We start from the raw sequence: 26,965 nt of genomic DNA, 5'->3' as shown, positions 1-26,965 counted from the left end.
TTCAGAGATTTAGATGGAAACCCCAATATAAGTGCTCAGCGTAGAGAACAGGATAAATGTGATCCAAAATGTTCCCAATAAAAGCTTCAACTAAATCCACAAAAAGAGCAAGTCCCCACTCAGGTCTGTCATCTGTTAACGGAAATATAGGAGGCTGTCACGTTACTGGTATCACAAAGGCTCTGGAAAAAAAGCTATGTCTCCTCACTCCCTACTAAAAGAATTCCATCGACTTGTGCACTCCCAAATACTAGTGCCTCCCTCCCGTCTGAGTTCCACAGTGTGCCTGAACCACATTTAACGTTCACATATGTGGCATTTCTGTAGCAATGAGAGTCCCCTTAATTTACGGGATTTATGTCTCCATAAGCATGAGCTGAGCACTACAGTGGACTGGGCACTATAATGTATGGGTACTACACTGGCAGATTTGCAATATTCACTCCACAACTCTACTGCGTGTTTCTGGAAAACACCTATGGAGTCAAAATCATCACTACACCTGTAGATAATTTCCCTCATGGGTATAATTTTCAAAATGGGATTAGTTGAGGGGCTTTTCTGCTCTTTTGACACTTAGGAGCTCTGTATATGGAGTCTGCAAACTATTAAATGATTTGTTCTCCAAAAGTCTAATAGTGCTCCTTCCCTCCTAAGGGTACTGTCACACTTAGCGATGTACCAGCGATCCCGACCAGCGATATGACGCGGTCAGGATCGCTGGTACATCGCTAAGTGGTCGCTAGTGAGCTGCCACACAGGCAGATCTCACCAGCGACATCGCTGGGGACGGGGGTCGCTACTTACCTGTCACACCAGGCGATCCTACGTCCTCCCGCCCGGCTCCACGCGTCGCTCGTCGTCACAGCAGGAAGCGCCGCAGGAAGCTGACGACGAGAAACAGTCCAGCCTGTTCTCGCGCGATCAGCGATAACCAGCGGGGGAGCGGGTTGTAGGTAAGTATCAGACACAGCGATATCGCTAGCAATATCGCTATAATGTCACTAGTTATAGCGATATTGCTAGCGATATCTCTTAGTGTGACAGGCCCTTTACTCTCGCTGTGTGGCTAAGCAGCACTGTATAGCCACATATGGGGATCAGAAGGAAGATAGAACAATCTTTGGGGCCTGTTCACACTGCATTTCTGCGGTTTCAGATCAGTCCCCCAAAAATTTGATTCAGACTAATCCCCTGATGAAGCCATAGACTGCAATTATACAGATGGCGTTCAAGTGTACTCCTTTTTGTAGTGGTTTTTTTTTTTCCAGCATTGTCTTCCTTTTCAGATGGCAGAAGTACTTGGTTTACTACATTATTCAAAAATTCAGGCAGACCCCATGAACACACCACAAAATTGAACTATGAACAGGGTACATAAAGTGTTCAGCTTAAATAAGTACACCCCCTTTGAAAAGTAAGATTTTGATCAATATTTTACTGAACACAAGAACGATTTCCAACATTTTGACCAACACTGAGTTTCATAGAACATTTTTAACCCAGAACATGAATTCAGTTACAAAATTTTCACTTTTTCTCAAATTAGTTATACACCCCACATCAAAAACTACTACATTTAGTATTTTGCACAACCTTAATGATTATGGATTATTATCAACCTGGTTTGGCTTTTTCCTTCCTTAGCTATCTGAATTTGCATGTCAATTTCCTTCAACTCTTCTCATCAAAAGACATTCCTCTTTAGGTATTCGTTTCCGTGGTCAGCCTGGACATCTGAGATGTCTATGTTACATTTTTGTGCCTTTTTTTTTTTTTTTTTTTTTTTTACAGTATTCTGACTGAAAAGTAAGGCTTTGTTGATCTTCTTGCAGCCTTTGCCTTTCTTGTGTAAATAAATTTTCTTTCTTAGGTCTTGTGACATTTCTCTTCCTTGTGGTGCCATTGCTGACATCATGAAATGGGAAGGGGTTTTCTTTAAGTAACACCCTTTGATAGATAACTGCCTGCTTGAAACCTTTTCAACCAAGTGGTGCGAACCACTTTCTGTGGTTGAATTATTGATAACGCCTTTAGTGACACGGTCAAATTTTTTAAATCTGACCAGTGTCCCTTTATGTGGTAATAACTCTGTAATGCTTCAACAAATCACATTAATTTTGAGAATGTTTTTTCATGGCACATTGTAATTTATGATAATGGTAAATTTAGGTAGATATGTTTTGTGTTTATTTATAAAAAAATATCAGAAATTGTAAAAAAATTTGCAATTTTCAAACTTTGAATGATTATCTCTTTAATCCAGATAGTCAGACCACAGAGAACCATTAATAACTAACCTTTCCCACATGTCTGCTTTAAATCGGCACCATTTGTAAAATGTTATTTTATTTTGCTAGCATTTTAGGAGGTTTAAAATTTGTAGCAGTAATTTTTAATTTTGTTTCAAAGAAATTTACAAAATTTATATTTTTGAAGGACCTATTCAGGTTTGAAGTGACTTTTGGGGACCTAGATATTGGAAAACTTCCAAACGTGATCCCATTTTTAAAACGGCACCCCTCAACATTTTGAAAACCTCTGTCCGGTAGTTTATTAACTTTTCAGGTGCTGTTCAGGAATGAATGCAAAGTGACATGACAGGAATAAAAGTGTATTTCTTACCTCCTAAATGTCGCAAACTTAGGAACATGCCGCTATATCAGGGAGACTCTAAGGCCGCTATTTGGCCTTGAATTGCCATGGCAAACATCAGGGCCACACAATCATGATCTCAGGGTGCCAGTGGGGTTAAAGAAGAAGCCCCCATACTCTGTTAACCATTTATATGATTTTTTTTTTAGGGACTACATCACATTTGAAGTGACCTTGAGGGTCCTATATGACAGGAAATATCCAAAAGTGACACGATTTTAAAAACTTCACCCCTTACGGTGCTGAAAACCACATTCAAGAAGTCTATAAACTGTATGTTTTCCTTCCATATTCCATTAATTCCTGTGAAGCAACTAAGCTTAATTATTTTCACCAAAATTTTACTCAAGACCCAAATTTTTTGATTATCACAAGGGTAAAAATGGGATGCCAAAATTTGTTTTGCTGACACTCCATATGGAGGAAAACCATTGTTTGGGCACACGGCAGAGCGTTTTGACTTTTTGAATGTAAAATTTGCTGAATTAATTAGCAGTCACCATGTTGCGTTTGGAGAGCCCCTGATGTATCTAAACAGTGGAACAAGTGACACCATTTTGGAAACTAGACCCCTCAGGGAACTTATCTAGATGTGTGGTGAGCACCTTGAACCCCCAGGTGCTTCCCTGAAGTTTATAACGTAAAGCAGTGAAAATAAAAAATATCACATTTTTCCCACAAAGTGTTGTTTTCGCCCCAATTTTTTAATTTCATAAGGATAGTAGGAGAAAATGGACCCCAAAATTTGTTGTGCTGCCGATAACACGTGGTCGAAAACTACGGTAATTTTGAGGAACAGTGCAAACCTAAAAAAGGGAAAAAGCTTATTGGAAGCATTTGGCGTTAACATTTTGCTGGACTGGTTTGAGGGTGCCATGTAACAATGGCAAGAGACCCTAAGGTGCCAGAACAGCAACACCCCCCCCCCCACACACACTATTTTACAAACTACACCTCTCATTGAATTTATCTAGGGGTGCAGTTATCATATTGACAGCACAGGAGGATCACAGAATGTTATACCATTGGGCAATGAAGAAAAAAATTAATATTTTTACCACCCAAATTTTGTTTTAGTCCCAGATTTTACATTTTCACATAGGAAAATTACATCAAAACTTCCAACAATTTCTGCTGAATGTAGAAATACCCCATGGCTGTACAGTGCTGCTTAGCCATACGACGAGACTGGTGCGACGGAGCGCTATTGCCTCCCGAGTCTTGCCCTATGGCTAAGCAGTATTGAAATACAGGAGGCATCCTGGAGCGCAGAATTTTCTATAATAGTTTGCAGACTCCATATACAAAGCCTCTAAGTGCTAGAAGAGCAGAATCCCCCTCAAGTGACCACATTTTGGAAATTATATCCCTTTGGGAATTTATCTACAGGTGTCGTGACTATTTTGACCCCATGGGTGTTTTCCAGAAACAAACAGCAGTGGATGTTGCTGAGTGAAAATTGCAAATTGCCATTATAGTGACCAGTATGTTATGCCCAGCTCATGCACCTGTAAATTAGGCTCTAATCGCTACAGAAATGTCAAACATGTGGACACTATATGTGGTTTAGGTACACTGTGGGACGCAGAAAGGGTGGAGGCATTTGATTTGGAAACACAGAATTTGCTGAATTTCTTTTGGGGGTGAGGGACATTTCGTTTTTCCAAAGCCTTTGTGCTACCTTAACGTGGAAACCCCCTATATTTCCATTAACAGATGACGGCCGTGAGTGGGGACTTGCTCTTTTTTTGTGGAGTGAGTTGAAGCTTCTATTGGGAGCATTTTGCAAATTAATTTGGATCATATTTATCTAGCGCTCTACACTGAGCACTTATGTCCGGGTTTACCTTTAAATCTTCAAGTAACGTAATTAAGATGATACCCCCAAGGAAGGCACTCACTATAATGAGCCAGTTACTCTGGACTACGTCTGGCCTTTGTTCAGCATTGTCCTTTCTTTTTTTTTTAAGAGGTGCAGAAAACTGTGGAAGACAGCACTTTTATGCATTCCTAATAAGAAGACAGACACCACTGGATCACAGGTCAGATGGCATCTACAGTGCCTCCATCTGCCTCATTATAAGGAATCTTCCGCCAAGGACTGACTGTCGTATTTCAGAGATTTACATGGAAACCCCGATGTTAACGCAGATTGTAGGATAAATGTGAGCCAAGCCTTACTGTGATCTTTGGGAGGCAGAATGAACAATCTGTTCAGCCATAGCAGTCTGCAACATCATTACTATACGCAGGGTCCTTTGGCTGAAAGCCTGGAGCGCATCCTTCGCTTCAAAGAAGTCCCTCACAGGCATTCCCTTCCACGGTTCTCGCATCTTTGGAGAAGAGGTGGACAAGATTATCTCCAATGCCACAAGAGGAAAGAGTACATCTCTACCCCAACAAAGGGCCAAATGTACGCCCCGTCATGCCCATTCCCTTTCGCTCCTTTCGGAGGTTCCCACCATAGAGTAACCCCCAACAGGACAAATCCCCGGTGTGTCAACAAAGGAAAAGGCCCTCCTTTAAACCAACCCCAACTTGGCGCTCAAGACATGCTCAACGCCGGCCAGCCAGGTCAGGCTCCAACAGATTCTCCTCAGCATGACTGGTTACCCCCACCTGGGAGGCCTCTCAGGGTGGTGGTCGTCTCCTTCAGTTCCAGGAAGAATGGCTAGCTGTATTCGACGCCTGGATCCGAGATGTCGTCTTCTACGGCTACAGGATAGTTTTCTACTCTCCCTTAATTTTGTTTTTTCAAGTCCCGTCCACTGAAAAATGCCTCTCTAATTCTGGGCTTCTTCAAGACTATCAACTCCCTCTTCAAGGCCAGGGTTATCGCCTCCGTTCCCACACGAGAGCACTTCTCAGGTTTTTATTCAAACCTGTTTGTGGTCCCCAAAAAGGACAATTCAGTTCGTCCCATTCTGACCTTAAATTACTAAACAAATCTGTGTGCCTGCGCCACTTCAGGATGGAGTCTCTTCGATCCATGATAGCCTCCATGGAGTCAGAAGAATTCCTCTGCTCGGTGGACATTCAAGACGCCTACCTGCACATTCCCATCTTTCCCCGCACCACTGCCCAAGCAAAGTTTTTCCTACCCAAGGAAAAGAATCTAGAACTTACGCGCTGGGTTCGATCTCTCAGAGATCATTCTCCCTGCTCCCTCCACTTCTGCGTGAGTGTATTATGCAAGATGGTTGCTTCATTGGAAGCAGTCTCATTTGCTCAGTTCCACACGCATCCTCTTTAACTCTTCCTTCTAGCGAGATGTGACAAGTCAATCCGCTCCCTGGATCGGTGTGTCTCAATTCCCCCGTGGATAAAGCAGTCCCTGAAATGGTCAATCGGTCCATCTCGGGAGGTCCTTCCTCCCCATTCGTTGGAAAGTAGTCACAACGGATGCCAGTCTCCTCGGCTGGGGAGCAGTATTCCAAGATTTGCTGGTCAGCTCAGGAGTCATCCATCCCTCCCGATCAACATCCTGGAACTCCGAGTGATATTCCTCGCCCTGCTTCACTGGCAGGAACTTCTTCACGGACGTCCGATTCAAGTCCAGTCCAACAATGCCATGGCGGTGGCGTACCTCAATCATCAAGGGGGAACCTGAAGTCGGTCAGTGATGTCAGAGGTCGCTCGGATCCTGTCTTGGGCCAAGCAGAATGTCCCAACAATTTCTGCAGTGCTCATCCTAGGAGCCGAAAACTGGGCGGCAGACTTTCTCAGCCGAGAGGGTCTCGCCGCAGGTGAATTTTCGCTGAATCCGTCAGTTTTTCATAGGATCTGCCTCAGATGGGGGATTCCGGACGACCTCATGGCGTCCAGACTCAACCACAAGGTTCCTCAGTTTGTGTCCAGATCTCACGACCCGCTAGCTATCTGATTCGATGTACTAGCAATAACCTGGACACAGTTCTCCCTTCCATACCTGTTTCCACCCCTTCCGCTGATTCCCAGGGTAATCAAAAAGATAAAAGCAGAAGGAATACCCTTCATACTCATCGCTTCGGATTATCCACAAAGACCCTGATACGCAGAGTTGGTCAACCTACTAGTGGATACACCGTGGAGACTTCGGATCTTCCGGACCTTTTGTCGCAGGGGCCCCTCTTTCACCAGAGTTCTCAGTCACTCACTTTAACGGCATGTCTGTTGAAGCCACAGTCTTGAAGTCGGCTGGATTCTCCTATCAGATCGTACAGACCATGATTAAAGCAGAGAAGCCTTCATCCTCTCGCACCTCCTATCGTACATGGAAGGCGTTTTATCGCTGGTGTGAGACTCATTTGGTTGTTCCAATGGTTTTTCACTTCCCATTTTGTCCTTTCTGCAGTCGGGTCTGGAGTCCGGTCTGTCCCTTAATTCTATTAAGAGACAAGTTTCTGCCCTTTTCATTCTTTTTCAAAGGAATCTGGCTGTTTGCAGACAGATCAAGACATTCATTCAAGGAGTTCCTCACTCTGTTCCCCCATACCGGCCGCCAGTGGACCCCTGGGATCTTAATCTAGTGCTCGACATGCTGCAGGAGTCTACGATTGAACCACTTCGTGAAATCTCTTTCACATTACTCTCCTGTAAGGTCGCCTTCCTGGTCGCTATTACCTCAGACGGGTTTCAGAGCTGGCAGCTCTCTTGGCGCTCTCCTTACCTGGTTTTTCATCAGGACAAGTTGGTCCTACGTCCGGTTCCATCCTTTCTTCCCAAGGTGATTTCCGTTTTCCATCTAAATGAGGACATAATACTTCCATCCTTTTGTCCATCCTCCTCTCATCCCTGAGAGCGGTCACTAAACAACTGGACCTGGGGAGAGCTCTACGCTTTTACCTATCCAGGACTGAGTCTTTCCAGTGCTCAGATTCTCTGCTCATCATCCTAGAGGGTCCACGGAAAGGTCTCACCACATCCAGGTCTACCATTGCTCGATGGATCCGTTCCAACATTCTGGAAGCTTACCGTCTTAGAGGTAGAGCATGCCCAATGAGGATTACGTCACACTCCACGCGTTCGGTGGGGGCCTCCTGGGCAGTTCGCCATCAGGCGTCTGCCTTGCAGCTCTGTAAAGCTGCTGCATGGGCCTTCATTCATACATTTACCAAGTTCTACTCGTGGTTCATCGGATGCGAACCTTGGTAGAAAGGTCCTGCAAGCTGCAGTGGCCTGAGCTCTGACTTGAGGATATTAAACTTCTCCCACACTTAGGACTGCTTTCGAACGTCCCATGGTTTCCTGTGTCCCCCAATGAAGCGAGAGAGAAAGCAAGATATTGGGTACTCACAGTAAAATCTTTTTCTCAGAGCCTTCATTGGGGACACAGCACTCGCCCTTGTTTACTGTTGTATCAGGTTCTGTTGCTGTCTGTTAAATTCGTGTTATGTTTTTCTACTTCTACTGCTTTTTCACTAACTGAGTAGCTTTCTGCCAGTTGGTGGGGAGGAGCTAACCCTTTTTTGCATAGTGTCAACCTCCTAGTGGCAGCAGCATACACCCATGGTTTCCTGTGTCCCCCATTGAAGGCTCCGAGAGAGATTTTACGGCGAGTACCCAAATTCTTGTTTTTTTGTTTTTTTTTTATTGGTACCATTTTTGGGCTCATGACATTTTTTAATCGCTTTCTATTCTGATTTTTGGGAGGTAGAATAAACAAAAATCAACAATGCAGGAATTGTTTTTTGGGCTTTTTTTTCTTTTTTTTTAGTCCCGTTCCACTTGTTGTAAAATTAATAAGATTGCTTTTATTCTTTGGGTCAGTACGATTACAGCGATACCTCATTTACATAGTTTTTTCATGTTTTGGCGCTTTTACACAAACTAAACTATTTAATATAAAAGAAAAAAATTTTTTGCAGCGCTTTATTCTAAAAGCTAACTTTTTTAAAAAAATTTCAGCTGATGGAGTTGTCTGGTAGCTTGATTTTGCGGGACAAGATGACATTATCAGCAAAACCGTTTTTATTTACATTTAGTCTTTTTGAGTATGGTTCATTCCACTTTCTTCATAATATTTACGGGTACTATATACAATATTTTTTTATTTTGTGTTTTGTTTCTTTTCTTAAAAAAAAAAAAAAAATTATATGTATATATATATTTTTTTTTTCTTTTGTCATTTTTACTTAGTCTCGCTATGTGACTTTTACTTTCTGCAGTCTAATCGCAGTTATAAGGTATAGTAATGGAGGAGCATTGCTATAACTTTATAGCCTGTGAGCCCTGCAGATAAAAGTTAGGTCATGTACTGCGCAAGATCTCACTAACTTGCTAGTGCCTGGTGACCTGGATGTCATTATGATGACATTAGGTCACCATGGCAACGATCGGGACCCTGCGATGACGTCTTCTCTCTGTCTTCCCTCTAAATGCTGCACCGATCGCCGCTGTATTTAGGGGGTTAAAGTGCTGGGGGCTGTGCGGGACAGCTCCTGACACTGAGAGCCAGGTGTCAGCTGTCAGAAGTAGCTGACATCCGGCGGCGATTGCCTGCTTACAGCCCGCAGTGTGCAGGCGATCGCCATGACGTACACATACTGCATTGGTCAGGAAGTCCTTCCTGATCATGAGGTGTATATATACTGCAAATGTGGGAAATGGGTTAAATATTTTTACAATTTATTTTTTTACTTTGTCCCACTATGTTCCTTTCACTTTCTGCAATCTGATTTGCAGTTCTAATGCATTGCAAAACATTTTAACTGTCAGCCCTGCACTGTGCATGATCTAACTAACTTGCTAGTGCCTGGTGACTCGGATGTTGTCATGACGACATCGGGTCATCGTGGCAGCAATTGGGACCCTGCAATGATGTCGCATTGGGTGCTGATTGGAGTGCAGAGAGGGCTCCCTCCTTCTGTATACCAGCTAAATGCTACAATCACAGTATTTAGGTGGCTAAAGTGGCGGGAGCATTGTCAGAATCAGCTGACACCCGGTGGCGATTGCTCGCCCAGTTCTGTGCACGCAAAATTGCATGACTTATCCCTACATCCAAGGTTGGTAAGTACCTAGTGACCTGAACGTATAGATACGTCCAAGGTTGGGAAGGGGTTAATTAGAATTTTGTAGTCTAAACTTTAGCTTTGTTCCAAAGACTTTCATTTGGGTATACTAATTTTCCAATATGGTCTTAAATGATGATTACTTTTTTGAGTCTGCAAAAGAAATCTTGTTTGCAATCAATGTCCCACATTTATGGGAGTTTTTTGTACTGTGTGGTATCCAATAGAAAATGTTGATTCTAAAAGAGAACTAACGTTTTTTTTAAAAAAATCTGCTGGGGTGTACTCATTCATGCTGACCACTGTATGTTGCATCTAGTGTTTTTGATTATTCTTTGAATGTCTCTGTCCTTTTTTTATGCAGGTTTTGGTCTCTGTTGGAAAATCACCTGTACAGTCACAGCCTAAGCACCCTGCCTATATGTTCCTCTTTCTGTCTTGGACGTGGAAAAAAGAGATTTTCCTATGGGCAGGTGAGACGTGTATTCTGTAATTGGATTTTTTTATAATTTTTCAAATGAAAATCTATTTATACTTGAGTCTTAAAGCTAAAAAGTGGGTAATGAGAAGGTGCCATCAAAAATATTTTTTTCAACAATTCAAAAAAAAAATAAAGTATTAATGTTTAAAGAGGTCTCCTGGAGAGTTCTATGGTTGTTGATGATGTATTGCTATGAGTGCCACCCTGTAGGCGGCGCTCATAGCAATGCTGTAATTCAGATGCATAGAGGTGATCTGTGCATCACCTCTATATAGCAGAACTGATCAAGTAGTGGATGCTTCTAGCCTATTGACAGGCTATTGAAGCATGTCAAAAGTAAAAAAAAAAGATGTGTTTAAAAACATAAAAAAAATAAAAAGTTCAAATCGGATATCCCCCTTTTGCTGCAATCAAAATAAATAAATAAAAAATCAAACCTACACATATTTGGTATCGCCGCGTTCAGAATAGCCTGATCTATCAATAAAAAGGATTAACCTGATTGCTAAACAGCATAGCGAGAAAGAAAATCATAGCGCCAGAGTTACAGTGCCTACAAGTAGTATTCAACCCCCTGCAGATTTACACATTCGGAATTAACTTGGCATTGTGACATTTGGACTGTAGATCAGCCTGGAAGTGTGAAATGCACTGCAGCAAAAAAGGATGTTATTTCTTTTATTATTTTTTTTTTTTAAATTGTGAAAAGTTTATTCAGAGGGTCATTTATTATTCAACCCCTCAAACCACAAGAATTCTGTTTGGTTCCCCTAAAGTATTAAGAAGTATTTCAGGCACAAAGAACAATGAGCTTCACATGTTTGGATTAATTATCTCTTTTTCCAGCCTTTTCTGACTAATTAAGACCCTCCCCAAACTTGTGAACAGCACTCATACTTGGTCAACATGGGAAAGACAAAGGAGCATTCCAAGGCCATCAGAGACAAGATCGTGGAGGGTCACAAGGCTGGCAAGGGGTACAAAACCCTTTCCAAGGAGTTGGGCCTACCTGTCTCCACTGTTGGGAGCATCATCCGGAAGTGGAAGGCTTATGAAACTACTGTTAGCCTTCCACGGCCTGGACAGCCTTTGAAAGTTTCCTCCCGTGCCGAGGCCAGGCTTGTCCGAAGAGTCAAGGCTAACCCAAGGACAACAAGGAAGGAGCTCCGGGAAGATCTCATGGCAGTGGGGACATTGGTTTCAGTCAATACCATAAGTAACGTACTCCACCGCAATGGTCTCCGTTCCAGACGAGCCCGTAAGGTACCTTTACTTTCAAAGCGTCATGTCAAGGCTCGTCTACAGTTTGCTCATGATCACTTGGAGGACTCTGAGACAGACTGGTTCAAGGTTCTCTGGTCTGATGAGACCAAGATCGAGATCTTTGGTGCCAACCACACACGTGACGTTTGGAGACTGGATGGCACTGCATACGACCCCAAGAATACCATCCCTACAGTCAAGCATGGTGGTGGCAGCATCATGCTGTGGGGCTGTTTCTCAGCCAAGGGGCCTGGCCATCTTGTCCGCATCCATGGGAAGATGGATAGCACGGCCTACCTGGAGATTTTGGCCAAGAACCTCCGCACCTCCATCATGGATCTTAAGATGGGTCGTCATTTCATCTTCCAACAAGACAACGACCCAAAGCACACAGCCAAGAAAACCAAGGCCTGGTTCCAGAGGGAAAAAATCAAGGTGTTGCAGTGGCCTAGTCAGTCTCCTGACCTTAACCCAATTGAAAACTTGTGGAAGGAGCTCAAGATTAAAGTCCACATGAGACACCCAAAGAACCTAGATAACTTGGAGAAGATCTGCATGGAGGAGTGGGCCAAGATAACTCCAGAGACCTGTGCCGGCCTGATCAGGTCTTATAAAAGACGATTATTAGCTGTAATTGCAAACAAGGGTTATGCCACAAAATATTAAACCTAGGGGTTGAATAATAATTGACCCACACTTTTATGTTGAAAATTTATTAAAATTTAACTGAGCAACCTAACTTGTTGGTTTGTAAGATTTATGCATCTGTTAATAAATCCTGCTTTTGTTTGAAGTTTGCAGACTCTAACTTATTTGCATCTTATCAAACCTGCTAAATCTGCAGGGGGTTGAATACTACTTGTAGGCACTGTATGATTTTTTTGGTTGCCGCAACATTGCATTAAGATGCAATAACAGGTGATCAAAAGATTGTATCTGCACAAATGTGGTCTAATTAAAAACGTCAGCTCAGCACACAAAAAAATAAACCCTCACCCGACCCGAGATCACAAAAAAAGGGGGCCACTACGGGTCTCGGAAAGTGGCGCAATTTTTTTTAGCAAACTTTGGATTTTTTTTTTCTTCACTTAGATGAAAAAGAACCTATACAGTGGGGAAAAAAAGTATTTAGTCAGTCAGCAATAGTGCAAGTTCCACCACTTAAAAAGATGAGAGGCGTCTGTAATTTACATCATAGGTAGACCTCAACTATGGGAGACAAACTGAGAAAAAAAAATCCAGAAAATCACATTGTCTGTTTTTTTTTTCATTTTATTTGCATATTATGGTGGAAAATAAGTATTTGGTCAGAAACAAGCAATCAAGATTTCTGGCTTTCACAGACCTGTAACTTCTTCTTTAAGAGTCTCCTCTTTCCTCCACTCATTACCTGTAGTAATGGCACCTGTTTAAACTTGTTATCAGTATAAAAAGACACCTGTGCACACCCTCAAACAGTCTGACTCCAAACTCCACTATGGTGAAGACCAAAGAGCTGTCGAAGGACACCAGAAACAAAATTGTAGCCCTGCACCAGGCTGGGAAGACTGAATCTGCAATAGCCAACCAGCTTGGAGTGAATAAATCAACTGTGGGAGCAATAATTAGAAAATGGAAGACGTACAAGACCACTGATAATCTCCCTCGATCTGGTGCTCCACGCAAAATCCCACCCCGTGGGGTCAGAATGATCACAAGAACGGTGAGCAAAAATCCCAGAACCACGCGAGGGGACCTAGTGAATGAACTGCAGAGAGCTGGGACCAATGTAACAAGGCCTACCATAAGTAACACACTACGCCACCATGGACTCAGATCCTGCAGTGCCAGACGTGTCCCACTGCTTAAGCCTGTACATGTCCGGGCCCGTCTGAAGTTTGCTAGAGAGCATTTGGATGATCCAGAGGAGTTTTGGGAGAATGTCCTATGGTCTGATGAAACCAAACTGGAACTGTTTGGTAGAAACACAACTTGTCGTGTTTGGAGGAAAAAGAATACTAAGTTGCATCCATCAAACACCATACCTACTGTAAAGCATGGTGGTGGAAACATCATGCTTTGGGGCTGTTTCTCTGCAAAGGGGCCAGGACGACTGATCCGGGTACATGAAAGAATGAATGGGGCCATGTATCGTGAGATTTTGAGTGCAAACCTCCTTCCATCAGCAAGGGCATTGAAGATGAAACGTGGCTGGGTCTTTCAACATGACAATGATCCAAAGCACACCGCCAGGGCAACGAAGGAGTGGCTTCGTAAGAAGCATTTCAAGGTCCTGGAGTGGCCTAGCCAGTCTCCAGATCTCAACCCTACAGAAAACCTTTGGAGGGAGTTGAAAGTCCGTGTTGCCAAGCGAAAAGCCAAAAACATCACTGCTCTAGAGGAGATCTGCATGGAGGAATGGGCCAACATACCAACAACAGTGTGTGGCAACCTTGTGAAGACTTACAGAAAACGTTTGACCTCTGTCATTGCCAACAAAGGATATATCACAAAGTATTGAGATGAAATTTTGTTTCTGACCAAATACTTATTTTCCACCATAATATGCAAATAAAATGAAAAAAAAACAGACAATGTGATTTTCTGGATTTTTTTTTCTCAGTTTGTCTCCCATAGTTGAGGTCTACCTATGATGTAAATTACAGACGCCTCTCATCTTTTTAAGTGGTGGAACTTGCACTATTGCTGACTGACTAAATACTTTTTTTCCCCACTGTACATGTTTGGTGTCTATGAACTAGTAATGACCTGGAGAATCATAATGGCAGGTCAGTTTTAGCATTTAGTACACCTAGCCAAAAGACGAAAAACAAGTGTATGATTGCACTTTTTTGCAATTTCACCACCCTTGGAATTTTTTTCCCGTTTTCTGTTACACGACATTGTAAAACCAATGGTATCGCTGAAAAGAACAACTCGTCCCACAAAAAATAAGCCCTCACATGGCCATATTGACGGAAAAATAAAGTTATGGCTCTGGAAAGAAGGGGAGCGAAAAAAGCTCCGGTCATTAAGGGGTTAAACACTAGGGGGAGCAGCTGCTGAAATTTGCCATGAAATTCTAGTGTAGTGCTAGCTCACATTACAACTGCAGTAAATCTCCTCTTCTTCTGGGTGCTTGTAAAAGGATAAGAAAGAATGAAGTTTAGGATCACAGTGTAGAGCTATTTTATTTGTGAATGCAAAGTAATAAAGATATGTGGACAGTGTCACCGAGTACTGTAGCACCGATTCTGTTAGTTAATGTTGCTCGCTGTATCATAAACTGGGGTTAGATACCTGAAGTGTATCACATGCTTGATTAGATATGCTTAGAGTAAAGGGCATGTCACACTAAGAGATATCGCTAGCAATATCGCTATAACTTGTGACGTTATAGCGATATTGCTAGCGATATCGCTATGTCTGATACTTACCTACAACCCGCTCCCCCGCTGCTTATCGCTGATCGCGCGAGAACGTCCTGGACCGACATCGCTGGGGACGGGGGTCGCTACTTACCTGTCACACCAGGCGATCCTGCGTCCTCCCGCCCGGCTCCACACGTCGCTCGTCGTCACAGCAGGAAGCGCCGCAGGAAGCTGACGACGAGCGACGCGTGGAGCCGGGCGGGAGGACGCAGGATCGCCTGGTGTGACAGGTAAGTAGCGACCCCCGTCCCTAGCGATGTCGCTGGTGAGATCTGCCTGTGTGGCAGCTCACTAGCGACCACCTAGCGATGCACCAGCGATCCTGACCGCGTCATATCGCTGGTCGGGATCGCTGGTGCATCGCTAAGGCTAGTTTCACACTTGCTTTTTTTTGCAGCGCGTTTTTCCCGCAAAAAAACGCATTGAAAAAACACATACAAAAGCATACAACTGCTGCGTTTTTTTCAAGCATTTTTATGAGCATGCATGAAAAAAACGCAGCGTTTTTATGCGTTTGTATGCGTTTTTAGTGCGTTTTTACCGCGTTTGCGTTTTTTTCCAACATTAGGTGGCCCCTCACACTAACCCAAACCATGACTTTACTAACCCTAACCCTGACCCTAACCCTGACCCTAACCCTTAACCAAATCATACTTAACCCTAACCCAAACCCTAAACCCTAACTAACCCTAACCCTGACCCTAACCCTGACCCTAACCCTTAACCAAACCATACTTAACCCTAACCCTGACCCTAACCCTTAACCAAACCATACTTAACCCTAACCCAAACCCTAACTAACCTTAACCCTAACCCTTAACAAAACCATACTTAACCCTAACCCTGACCCAAACCCCAACCCTAACCCTGACCCTAACCCTTAACCAAACCATACTTAACCCTGACCCAAACCCCAACCCTAACCCTAACCCTGACCCTAACCCTTAACCAAACCATACTTAACCCTAACCCTGACCCTAACCCTTAACCAAACCATACTTAACCCTGACCCAAACCCCAACCCTAACCCTGACCCTAACCCTGACCCTAACCCTTAACCAAACCATACTTAACCCTGACCCAAACCCCAACCCTAACCCTGACCCTAACCCTAACCCTAAACCCCCTTAACTAACCCTAACTCTAACCCAAACCCCTAAATTCCATGGTTAACAAAAAAAAACGCATTTGCAAAAAAACGCATACATGAGCATGCCAGTGCGCACATATGCGCATCCATAGGCTATAATGGCCATTTTTAGCGCAAAACGTGCGCATATGTGCGCATGCGCTTTTTTGCAGGGCCAAAAAATGCAACATGCTGCGTCTGGAAAATACAAACGCACACCCCAAAAAAACGCAGCGCATGAAAATCGCATACATGCGCTTACCAGCGCGCAGGTATGCGCACCCATGTTAAATATAGGGGAAAAAACGCATGCGCACATATGCGTTTTTTTCCAGCGCAAAAAAACGCAAATGTGAAACCAGCCTAAGTGTGACAGTACCTTTACACATGCTGGGATTAGATACAAGGCTAAGTGTAGTTTATCATGTGATGGGATTAAATATTGAACTCAGCGAAGTGTATCACACAGGATGGGATTAGATATGCAGTATCGTATGTAATATGTGACCCAGCTCTTTTAATTTCTATGGGAATAGTATTGTAATGTGCGATCCTGCTCTGTCCACTCTATTACTACTCTCAGAAGTAGACAGAGCAATGTTGCACATTACACCACTGCTCCCATAAAAATGATACATTTTCTCACACTGTAGTGCTGTAAAGCGAGAGGCTTATCTCCGATGACACACTGCTGGAGGGTTATCTCCGGTCAGTGTGTCGTCAGAGGCCTATAGAGCGGTCACATCTACTGATGTGACCGCTCTATAGGGGAGATCGTCGTGGGACACTCGTTATTAATGGGATCACGTTGGACAGGGAGTACACTGCGTGCAGAATTATTAGGCAAGTTGTATTTGAGAGGATTCTTTTTATTATTGAACAACAACTATGTTCTCAACCGAAAAGACTCATAAATATCAAAGCTTAATATTTTTAAAAGTTGGAGTGGGTTCTTTTTAGATTTGGCTATCTTAGGAGGATATCTGTTTTTTTCAGGTAACGATTACTGTGCAGAATTATTAGGCAACTTAATGAAAACCAAATATATACCCCTCTCACTTGTTTATTTTCAGCAGGTAAACCAATATAACAACACAAAATTTAGAAATAAACATTTCTGACATTCAAAAATAAAAAATCAGTGACCAATATAGCCACCTTTCTTTACGATGACACTCAAAAGCCTTCCATCCATAGATTCTGTCAGTTTCTTGATCTGTTTACGATTATCATTGCGTGCAGCAGCCACCACAGCCTCCCTGACACTGTTCGGAGAGGTGTACTGTTTTCCCTCCCTGTAGATCTCACATTTTATGAGGGACCACAGGTTCTCTATGGGGTTCAGAACAGATGAACAAGGTGGCCATGTCATTATTTTTTCTTCTTTTAGACCTTTACTGGCCAGCCACGCTGTGGAGTATTTGGATGCATGTGATGGAGCATTGTCCTGCATGAAAATCATGTTTTTCTTGAACGATATCGACTTCTTCCTGTACCACTGCTTCAAGAAGGTGTCTTCCAGAAACTGCCAGTAGGTCTGGGAGTTGAGCTTCTCTCCATCCTCAACCTGAAAAGGTCCCACAAGTTCATCTTTGATGATACCAGCCCATACCAGTACCCCACCTCCACCTTGCTGGCGTCTGAGTCAGAGTGGAGCTCTCTGGCCTTTACTAATCCAGCCTCGGGCCCATCCATCTGGCCGATCAAGAGTTGCTCTATCACGCTTACCCTTATCTGCAGAAGTGTAGCGTGACTGGTCAGCGGTCCCGGCGTTGGGGAAGGAACTCAGACCACGGGGCTGTCAGAGGAACCAATGCAGGAGCACAGCTTGGGAGGTCGCAGGACCTGTGGAGGGGGCGGAGCGCTTGCAGAAGCACTCAGAGGCTGCAGGACCTAGCACCACGTGACCTGTGACGTCAGAGGGGCGGAGCTTATCACAGGGACGCTGAAGTGACAGTCAGAGGGCTCAGAGAGCCAGGGGTTTATACAGTAGTGATAGTCAGGCAATCCAGAAGTCATACACAGGAGAATCAATGCGGTACAGAGTCAGGCAGAGCAAGAATGGTCAGGGAAGTAGGAGGTCAGACACGGGTCGGGCTGCACAGTACAAAATCAGAAAGTCAGAGAGTAGTCTATGGCAGTGGTTTTCAACCAGTGTTCCGCGGCACACTAGTGTGCCGCGACACATGGTCGGGTGTGCCGCGTGTCCGCATGGCTAATTTACATGCGATGCAAATTAGCCATGTGGAGGCAAGCAGGGCGGCGGGTCGGAGAGGCAGCAGTCCCGTGTTCCTGTGTCGCTTCCTCCCTGACACAGCAGTCAGCGGCGCAGCTGGATGACATCATCATTCAGCCCCGCGGCTGCTGTGCCAGTGAGAGGAAGCTGCCGGTGAGGAGAGGTGAGGGGTGTGTGTGTGTGTGTGTGTCTAGGTGAGAGGTGTGTGTTTGTGTGCGTGTGTAGGTGAGTTGCTGGATGTGATGAGAAGCAATGATGGGAGTCATGGAGAAGGCGGTGATGGGGAGAGGGCAATGGAGAAGGCGGTGATGGGGGTGATAAGAAGGCGGTGGTGGGGAGAGGGCAATGATGGGGTTGTCGAAAGGGCAATAATGGGGTGGTGGGGAGAAGGAAATGATGGAGGTAGTGGAATGGGCAATTTCTACATGAAGGGGATTATGATGGGGCATATTACTACAAGAAGGTGATAATGATGGGGCATATTACTAAAAGAAGGGGATAATGATGGGGCATATTACTAAAAGAAAGGGATAATTATGTATAATATGTACTGTTTTAGTGTCATTTTGTGCCATTTTGGTTGGTGGTGTGCCCCGGGATTTTTTACTTATAAAAAGTGTGCCGCGGCTCAAAAAAGGTTGAAAATCACTGGTCTAGGGAGCCAAAGGTCAGAACACGGGTCGAGCAGGACGGTACCAAATCAGGAAGCCAAGAGACAAAAAACAAAATCCAGACCAGGTCATACACACCACAAACACGGAAACAGGCTAGAGGCACTTAGCAAAGGCAGGATCGGACTCACAAGTATGAAGTATAAACGACAGGGAAGGTTGCTCACCTGTGGCCATAAATACCCTCCCTGAGACCAAAGAGAGGCTCCAACCATTAACCCTTCACTTGTCAGACCAAAATTCCAGATGCCATGATATTAACCCTTCGCTTGTCAGACCAAAATTCCAGATACCATGACAGTACCCCTCCCTCAACGGGGAGCCTCCGGACCCCCAGGTCTTTCTGGGTATCGAGCATGATATGCCCTGACCAGGCGATCTGCATGCACTGATCTGGCTGGTACCCAGGAACGATCCTCCGGGCCATACCCTTTCCAATGGACGAGGTACTGCAAAGAGCCACAAACCCATCGAGATTGCACAATTTTTGCACCTCGAACTCCATGTGGCCGTCCACTGATATAGGCGGTGGTAGAGGAGTACGTTCCTCCCTTACTGAACCTACCGGCTTAAGCAAGGACCTATGAAAAACGTTGTGCACCTTCAGGGAGGATGGGAGACGTAGCCGATAAGTTACCGGGTTAACCACCTCCGTTATGAAGTAGGGACCAATAAATTTGGGACCCAACTTTGCTGATGGCAATTTTAGCGTTATATTCCGTGTTGAGAGCCACACCTTGTCCCCACAATGCAAGTCCTGACCTGGACCCCTCTTTTTATCAGCAAAATGTTTGTACCTTCCCTAAGCCTTTTCAATACTTGCGCGAACCCTTGACCATAAACCACTGATCTGCCTAACCGAATCCTCTACCCCTGGACAATTTGAGTCCAACCGCGCGAACTCACCAAAATGAGGATTTAATCCAAGATTAATAAAAAAAAGGTGACCTACCGGTGGACTGGTTAATTCGGTTATTAAAGGCGAACTTCGCCAATGGTAATGCATCACACCAGTCGTCTTGCAGTGTTGAGGTCAAACATCGAAGGATTTGTTCCAAAGACTGGTTGGTGCGCTCCGTTTGGACATTACTCTCCGGGTGATAGGCTGAGGAAAAAGACAAAGATATCCCCAACTTCCTACAGAACGCTCGCCAAAATTTCGCTATAAATTGTGCCCCCCTATCCGAAACGATATTGATAGGTACCCCATGGAGACGAATGATTTGGGAAAGGAAGTGTTTAGAAAGGACCTCAGCAGACGGTAGTTTAGACATGGGTAAGAAATGTGCCATCTTTGAAAACAACTACTTTTAAATCAACTACTACCCAAACAACGGTATTACCCTTGGAGGGGGGGAAGTTGGTAATGAAATCCATGGACAAATGGGTCCATGGTCTTTCTGGAATTGGCAGTGGTACCAATTCCCCGGCCGGCCGGCAATGAGAGCTCTTAGAACGGGCGCACACCCCACAGGCCATGACATACCCCTTAATTTCTGAACACATTGATGGCCACCAAAACATTCTCTTTACCACCTCATAAGTGGCCGCAATACCTGGGTGGGCCCCCAACTTAGAATCGTGAAACTCTCGTAAGGGCTTGGACCGTAAGACCTGTGGTACAAACAATTTATTAGGCGGTTTGGCCCTTGGAGCTAAAGATTGAGCCCCCACAATCTCCCGCTCCAACTTTGACGAAAGCTCGGCTATTACCACCCCGGGTTGAAGAATGGACGAGGGAGGATCGGGGGCAGAAAGAGGTTCGAAACTTCGTGACAATGCGTCCGCCTTCACGTTCTTAGAACCAGGCCGGAAAGCTATGGAGAACTGGAACCGGGAAAAAAAAAGTGACCACCGAGCCTGTCTGGGAGTCAACCTTTTTGCTGTGTTAATGTACTCCGAATTTTTATGGTCAGTGATAACCGTAATTGGATGTTCTGCCCCCTCCAAAAAATGCCTCCATTCTTCAAACGCTAGTTTTATAGCCAAGAGCTCTCTGTTCCCCACATCATAATTTCTCTCTGCCGGAAGGAACTTCTTGGAAAAAAAGCACAGGGTCTGAGATTAGTTAATGTAGCCGATCCTTGAGACAAAACAGCCCCCACCCCCACCTCGGACGCATCTACCTCTACCACAAACGGCTGAGACGGATTAGGCTGCACCAGAACTGGCGCCGACATAAAGCAATTCTTCAGATTCACAAAAGCTTGTTTGGCCGGAAGGGACCAATTCTTTATATCAGCCCCCTTACATGTAAGATCAGTAAGAGGTTTCACTGTCTGAGAAAAACCCTTGATAAACCTTCGATAATAATTTGCGAACCCTAGAAAACGCTGCAGGCCCTTCAGGTCCTGGGGTTGGACACAATCCGCAATGGCCTGCACCTTCTTGGGATCCATACGAAACCCCTGTGGAGAAATGATCAGCCCTAGAAAAGTTAGCTCCTGCACAAAAAAGGTACACTTTTCTAATTTAACAAACAAATGGTTCTCCCTGAGTCTCTGGAGAGCAATCTTAACATGAGATAGGTGAGACTGCTCGTCTGTGGAGAAAACCAAGATATCGTCTAACTAAATGACAATAAAGCGGCCAATCAGGTCCGCAAAAATCACATTAATAAAATTCTGAAAAACTGCTGGTGCGTTGGCGATACCGAATGGCATCACAAGATTCTCAAACAACCCTTCAGTAGTAAGAAATGCCGTTTTCCATTCATCCCCCTCTTTAATCCTAATAAGATTATAAGCCCCCCTAAGGTCTAGTTTGGAGAACCATTTTGCTCCCAAGAGCTGATTGCACAGATCGGGAATCAACGGTACGGGATATGCATTTTTAACAGTGATTTTATTGAGTTCCCGAAAGTCGAGGCAGGGACGTAGGCCACCATCTTTCTTTTTAACAAAAAAGAACCCCGCTGCTACTGGAGAGACCGAAGGTCTGATATGCCCTTTCCGGAGACTTTCCTTTATACACTCTTTCATTGCCAAACGTTCAGGCAAGATAAATTAAACAGACGGGCTTTGGGTAATTTGGCCCCTGGGACTAAATCAATGTTGCAATCAAAAGGCCTATGTGGGGGTAATGCCTCGGCCTCGCTTTCGGAGAACACGTCCTCGAAGTCTTTCAGGCACTCCGGAATGCCCTCCAGACACACAGAAGACTCCAAAACAGGATTTGCAGGGGAAACACAACACACAGCTTTATAGGAACAGTCATCACATTTCAGACCCCATTTAACAATTACCCTCCTCTCCCAGTCAATTACCGGGTTGTGCGGCTGAAGCCACGGCATACCCAACACCAACCCTTCAGGTAGATTATCCATAATGAAACATTTCATCTCCGCATGGGAGGAGCCAACCTGTAACACAAAGGTATTCGTGGCATAACGAATCCCCGAACGGGTGAGAGGGGAGGAGTCAATTGCCACGATTTTCAACGGGGTCTCTAACCTGACTGTCCCTATCTTGGCCCTGGAGACGGTGCTGGCACTGACCAGGTTTAGAGAGGAACCGCAGTCCACCAAAGCTGTGGAAAAAAAAATGACATTTGTCTACCAGCAGTTCAACATCAAGCAACAGCTTGGGGCATGAGGAAAAAGGTACCCGTGGGTCTGGGCAGCCTCCTCGATCACTACCCAGACCAAGAAGTTTCCCACCGGCTGGGAAGACGAGGGACAGGACGGACAGTCTCTCCTCCAATGTCCTGCTTCTCCACAATAAAAGCACAGCTCTTTATCCTGCCGGCGTCTCCTCTCTTTCTCTTTGATGGATGTGGCATCAATCTCCATGGGTATCGCACTAGCCCCAACTTCCTTGCTCCCAGCGAACAGAGGGGACTCGGAGTGCATCACCCCTCTGGCCCTTAACCGTCGATACATCCGAACTGCCTGTGTCATGGCATCTTCCAGGGTATCAGGAGGCGGATGCAGGGCTAGGGCGTCCTGAAGGCGTTCTGCTAAGCCCCTACGGAATAGACCGCGGAGAGCCGCATCGTCCCAGGTGACTTCCGCTGCCCACCGCCGAAACTCAGAACAATACCGCTCTGCAGAGTGCCGACCCTGACGTGCGCTCATCACCATGTCCTCCGCCAGTCGTACTCTATCAGGCTCATCATAGATATGGCCCAAGGCCTCAAAAAACGCATCCACAGTCATACATTCTGGTGCGGTGGGTGCTAGCGAAAATGCCCAGGCTTGTGGGGCACCTCGCAACAGGGAGATAACTACCCCCACCCTCTGAAATTCTCCCCCGGATGAACGAGGTCTCAGGGAGAAAAATAATTTGCACCCCTCCCGGAACGCTCTGAACTCCTTTTTGTCTCCAGAAAAGGAGTCAGGCAGTTTAACCGGGGATTCAGGGGACGTAAGGGATACATCCCTACTCTCAGAAGACATAGCCCCTTGCACAGTATTAACCAGCTGCTGCTGGGTATGAGCTATACTGCGCTGTTCAACACTCATTTTCTGGAACATTTGAGAGAGCTGCTTCACTTGCTCTTACAATGCCTGCATCGGGTCCATGACTGCAGCAGACCCACCACACACTCACACACGTAGTAACAGAAGGATGAGTGGGGGAGAGGAAAAGTAATAAGGTCGTTTATAATATCACGCTTACCCTTATCTGCAGGAGTGTAGCGTGACTGGTCAGCGGTCCCGGCGTTGGGGAAGGAACTCAGACGACGGGGCTGTCAGAGGAACCAATGCAGGAGCACAGCTTGGGAGGTCGCAGGACCTGTGGAGGGGGCGGAGCGCTTGCAGAAGCACTCAGAGGCTGCAGGACCTAGCACCACGTGACCTGTGACGTCAGAGGGGGCGGAGCTTATCGCAGGGACACTGAAGTGACAGGCAGAGGGCTCAGAGAGCCAGGGGTTTATACAGTAGCGATAGTCAGGCAATCCAGAAGTCATACACAGGAGAATCAATGCGGTACAGAGTCAGGCAGAGCAAGAATGGTCAGGGAAGCAGGAGGTCAGACACGGGTCGGGCTGCACAGTACAAAATCAGAAAGTCAGAGAGTAGTCTAGGGGAGCCAAAGGTCAGAACACAGGTCGAGCAGGACAGTACCAAATTAGGAAGCCAAGAGACAAAAAACAAAATCCAGACCAGGTCATACACACCACAAACACGGAAACAGGCGAGAGGCACTTGGCAAAGGCAGGGTCGGACACACTCAAGTATGAAGTATAAACGACAGGGAAGGTTGCTCGCCTGTGGCCATAAATACCCTCCCTGAGACCAAAGAGAGGCTCCAACCATTAACACTTCACTTGTCAGACCAAAATTCCAGATACCATGATATTAACCCTTCGCTTGTCAGACCAAAATTCCAGATACCATGACAGCTCTCATTTCATCAGTCCATAAAACCTTAGAAAAATCAGTCTTAAGATATTTCTTGGCCCAGTCCTGATGTTTTATCTTATGTTTCTTGTTGAAAGGTGGTCGTTTTTCAGCCTTCCTTACCTTGGCCCTGTCCCTGAGTATGGCACACCTTGCGCTTTTTGATACTCCAGTAACGTTGCAGCTCTGAAATATGGCAAAACTGGTGGCAAATGGCATCTTGGCAGCTTCACGCTTGATTTTCCTCATTTCATGGGCAGTTATTTTGCGCCTTTTTTTATCAACACGCTTCTTGCGACCCTGTTGGATATTTACATTGAAAAGCTTGATTGTTCGGTGATCACGCTTCAAAAGTTTGGCAATTTCAAGACTGCTGCATCCCTCTGCAAGACATCTCACAATTTTTGACTTTCAGAGTCCGTCAAATCTCTCTTCTGACCCATTTTGCCAAAGGAAAACAAGTTACCTAATAATTAAACACACCTTATATAGGGTGTTGATGTCACTAGACCACACCCCTCCTCATTAGAGATGCAAATCACCTGATTTACGTAATTGGCAGTTGGCTTTCAAGCCTAAACAGCTTGGAGTAGGATAACATGTATAAAAAGGATGATGTGATCAAAATACTAATTTGCCTAATAATTCTGCACCCACTGTATATTGTTGGTTTGGGTTCTTTTTTTGCAGGTGATCGATGGCTTCGACTGGATAGGCGTACAATAAAAATTTTGAAAATGTCGTGTTTTATTTAATAATAATAAATTTTATTTCTATAGCGCCGACATATTCCGCAGCACTTTACATTTCAGAGGGGATTTGTACAGACAATAGACATTACAGCATAACAGTAATCACATAGATTAGAACAAATACCAATAGGAATGAGGGCCCTGCTCGCAAGCTTACAGTCTAAGAGGAAAGCGGTAGACGCGAAAGGTGGGTGGTAACAGTTGCCCTGATTGTATGTACCAGCCATAATTTTAAGTGTGTAACAGTACAGACACAGAGGGCTAATGGATGCATAAAGCATGTGGGAACATGATGCGGGGAACCTGGTTATGGTAAGACTTTTGGCTGTGCCACACAGGGATAGATTAGGTTAATGTGTTGAGGCGATAGGCCAGTCTGAATAAATGCATTTTCAGGGCACGCTTAAAATTGTGGGGATTGGGGACTAATCGTATTGACCTGGGAAGTGCATTCCAAAGAATTGGCGCAGCACGTGTAAAGTCTTGGAGACGGGAGTGGGAGGTTCTGATTATTGAGGATGCTAACCTCAGGTCATCAGCAGCAAGGAGGGCGCGGGTAGGGTAGTATACTGAAACAAGTGAGGAGATGTAGGGTGGTGCTGAGCCATGGAGGGCTTTGTGGGTGAGGGTAATAAGTTTATGCTGAATTCTGGAGTGGATGGGTAGCCAGTGTAATGACTGGCACAAGGTAAAGTCATCGGTGTAACGATTGGTGAGGAATATGATCCTGGCTGCAGCATTCAAGACAGATTGGAGAGGGGAGAGTTTGGTAAGAGGGAGACCAATTAGAAGAGAGTTACAATAGTCGAGATGAGAATGAATAAGAGAAACAGTAAGAGTTTTTGCAGAGTCAAAAGTAAAAGGTCGAATTCTAGAAATGTTTTTGAGGTGCAGATGACAAGAACGAGCCAATGATTGAATGTGGGGGGGCAAAGGAAAGTTCGGAGTCAAGTATGACCCCAAGACAGCAGGAATGTTGCTGGGGAGTAATAGTGGAACCACACACAGAAATGGCAATGTCGGGTATAGGTACATTAGTAGAGGGAGGAAACACAAGGAGTTCAGTCTTTGACAGGTTCGGTTTCAGATATAGTGAGGACATGATGTTAGACACAGCGTTTAGACAATCGCTGGTGTTTTCTAGAAAGGCTGGCGTGATGTCAGGAGAAGAAGCGTATAATTGGGTGTCATCAGCATAGAGATGGTACTGGAAACCCAATCTACTGATTGTTTGACCAATAGGGGCAGTGTACAAGGAGAAGAGGAGGGGGCCTAGAACCGATCCTTGAGGAACCCCAACAGTAAGGGGCAGGTGAGAGTAGGAGGAACCGGCAAAAGATACAGTAAAGGAGCGGTCAGAGAGATAGGAGAACCAGGAGAGAACGGTGTCCTTGAGGCCAATGGAACGGAGCATAGTGAGGAGGAGCTGATGATCCACAGTGTCGAATGCTGCAGAGAGATCCAAGAGAATTAGCATGGAGTAATGACCATTTGATTTAGCTGTTAGTAGATCATTAGAGACTTTAGTGAGGGCAGTTTCAGTAGAGTGTAAAGAGCGGAAACCGGATTGGAGAGGGTCGAGAAGAGAGTTATCAAAGAGATAGCGGATAAGACAGGAGTGGACCAGGCGTTCCAGGAGTTTAGAGATGAGGGGAAGATTAGATACAGGTCTATAGTTAGCAGCACAGTTTTGGTCGAGGGATGGTTTTTTTAAGTAGTGGATGTATGATGGCATGCTTAAATGAGGAGGGAAACATTCCAGAAGAGAGAGAGAGGTTAAATATCTTAGTTGGTTAGGGGTGACAGCAGGGGAAAGGGACTGGAGGAGATGTGACGGAAATGGGTCACTGGTGCAAGTGGTTGGGTGAGAAGATGCCAGGAGTCTGCTTCTTCTTCTGTGACTGGTTCAAAATCAGAGAGTGAGCTAGATGCAGAGGGGGGAGGGAGGACAGTGCATGGTATGAGGTGATTGGGAGATAATTTCCTGTCAAATCTGGTCAATTTTTTCTTTGAAGTAATTGGCCAGATCGTC

At 45.0% G+C, this 26,965-nt stretch overlaps 1 protein-coding gene across 2 annotated transcripts in view; it reads left to right on the top strand.

Moving 5' to 3' along the window:
- The window catches only part of ENGASE (endo-beta-N-acetylglucosaminidase), a 122,528-nt gene that overhangs the window by 68,949 nt on the left and 26,614 nt on the right, over positions 1-26,965 (top strand). For both annotated transcript variants that reach the window (XM_073588065.1, XM_073588064.1), the window contains one exon: positions 10,012-10,120. In XM_073588065.1, the coding sequence (XP_073444166.1) occupies positions 10,012-10,120 (109 nt within the window). The remainder of the gene's footprint in view (positions 1-10,011; positions 10,121-26,965) is intronic.

Source organism: Dendrobates tinctorius, unplaced genomic scaffold (assembly GCF_039654945.1).
Source record: "Dendrobates tinctorius isolate UK_male_01 unplaced genomic scaffold, ASM3965494v1 ptg000103l, whole genome shotgun sequence".
Lineage (NCBI taxonomy): Eukaryota > Metazoa > Chordata > Amphibia > Anura > Dendrobatidae > Dendrobates > Dendrobates tinctorius.
Note: the sequence above shows the minus strand (reverse complement) of the source record. Positions and strands in the feature narration are given on the sequence as shown.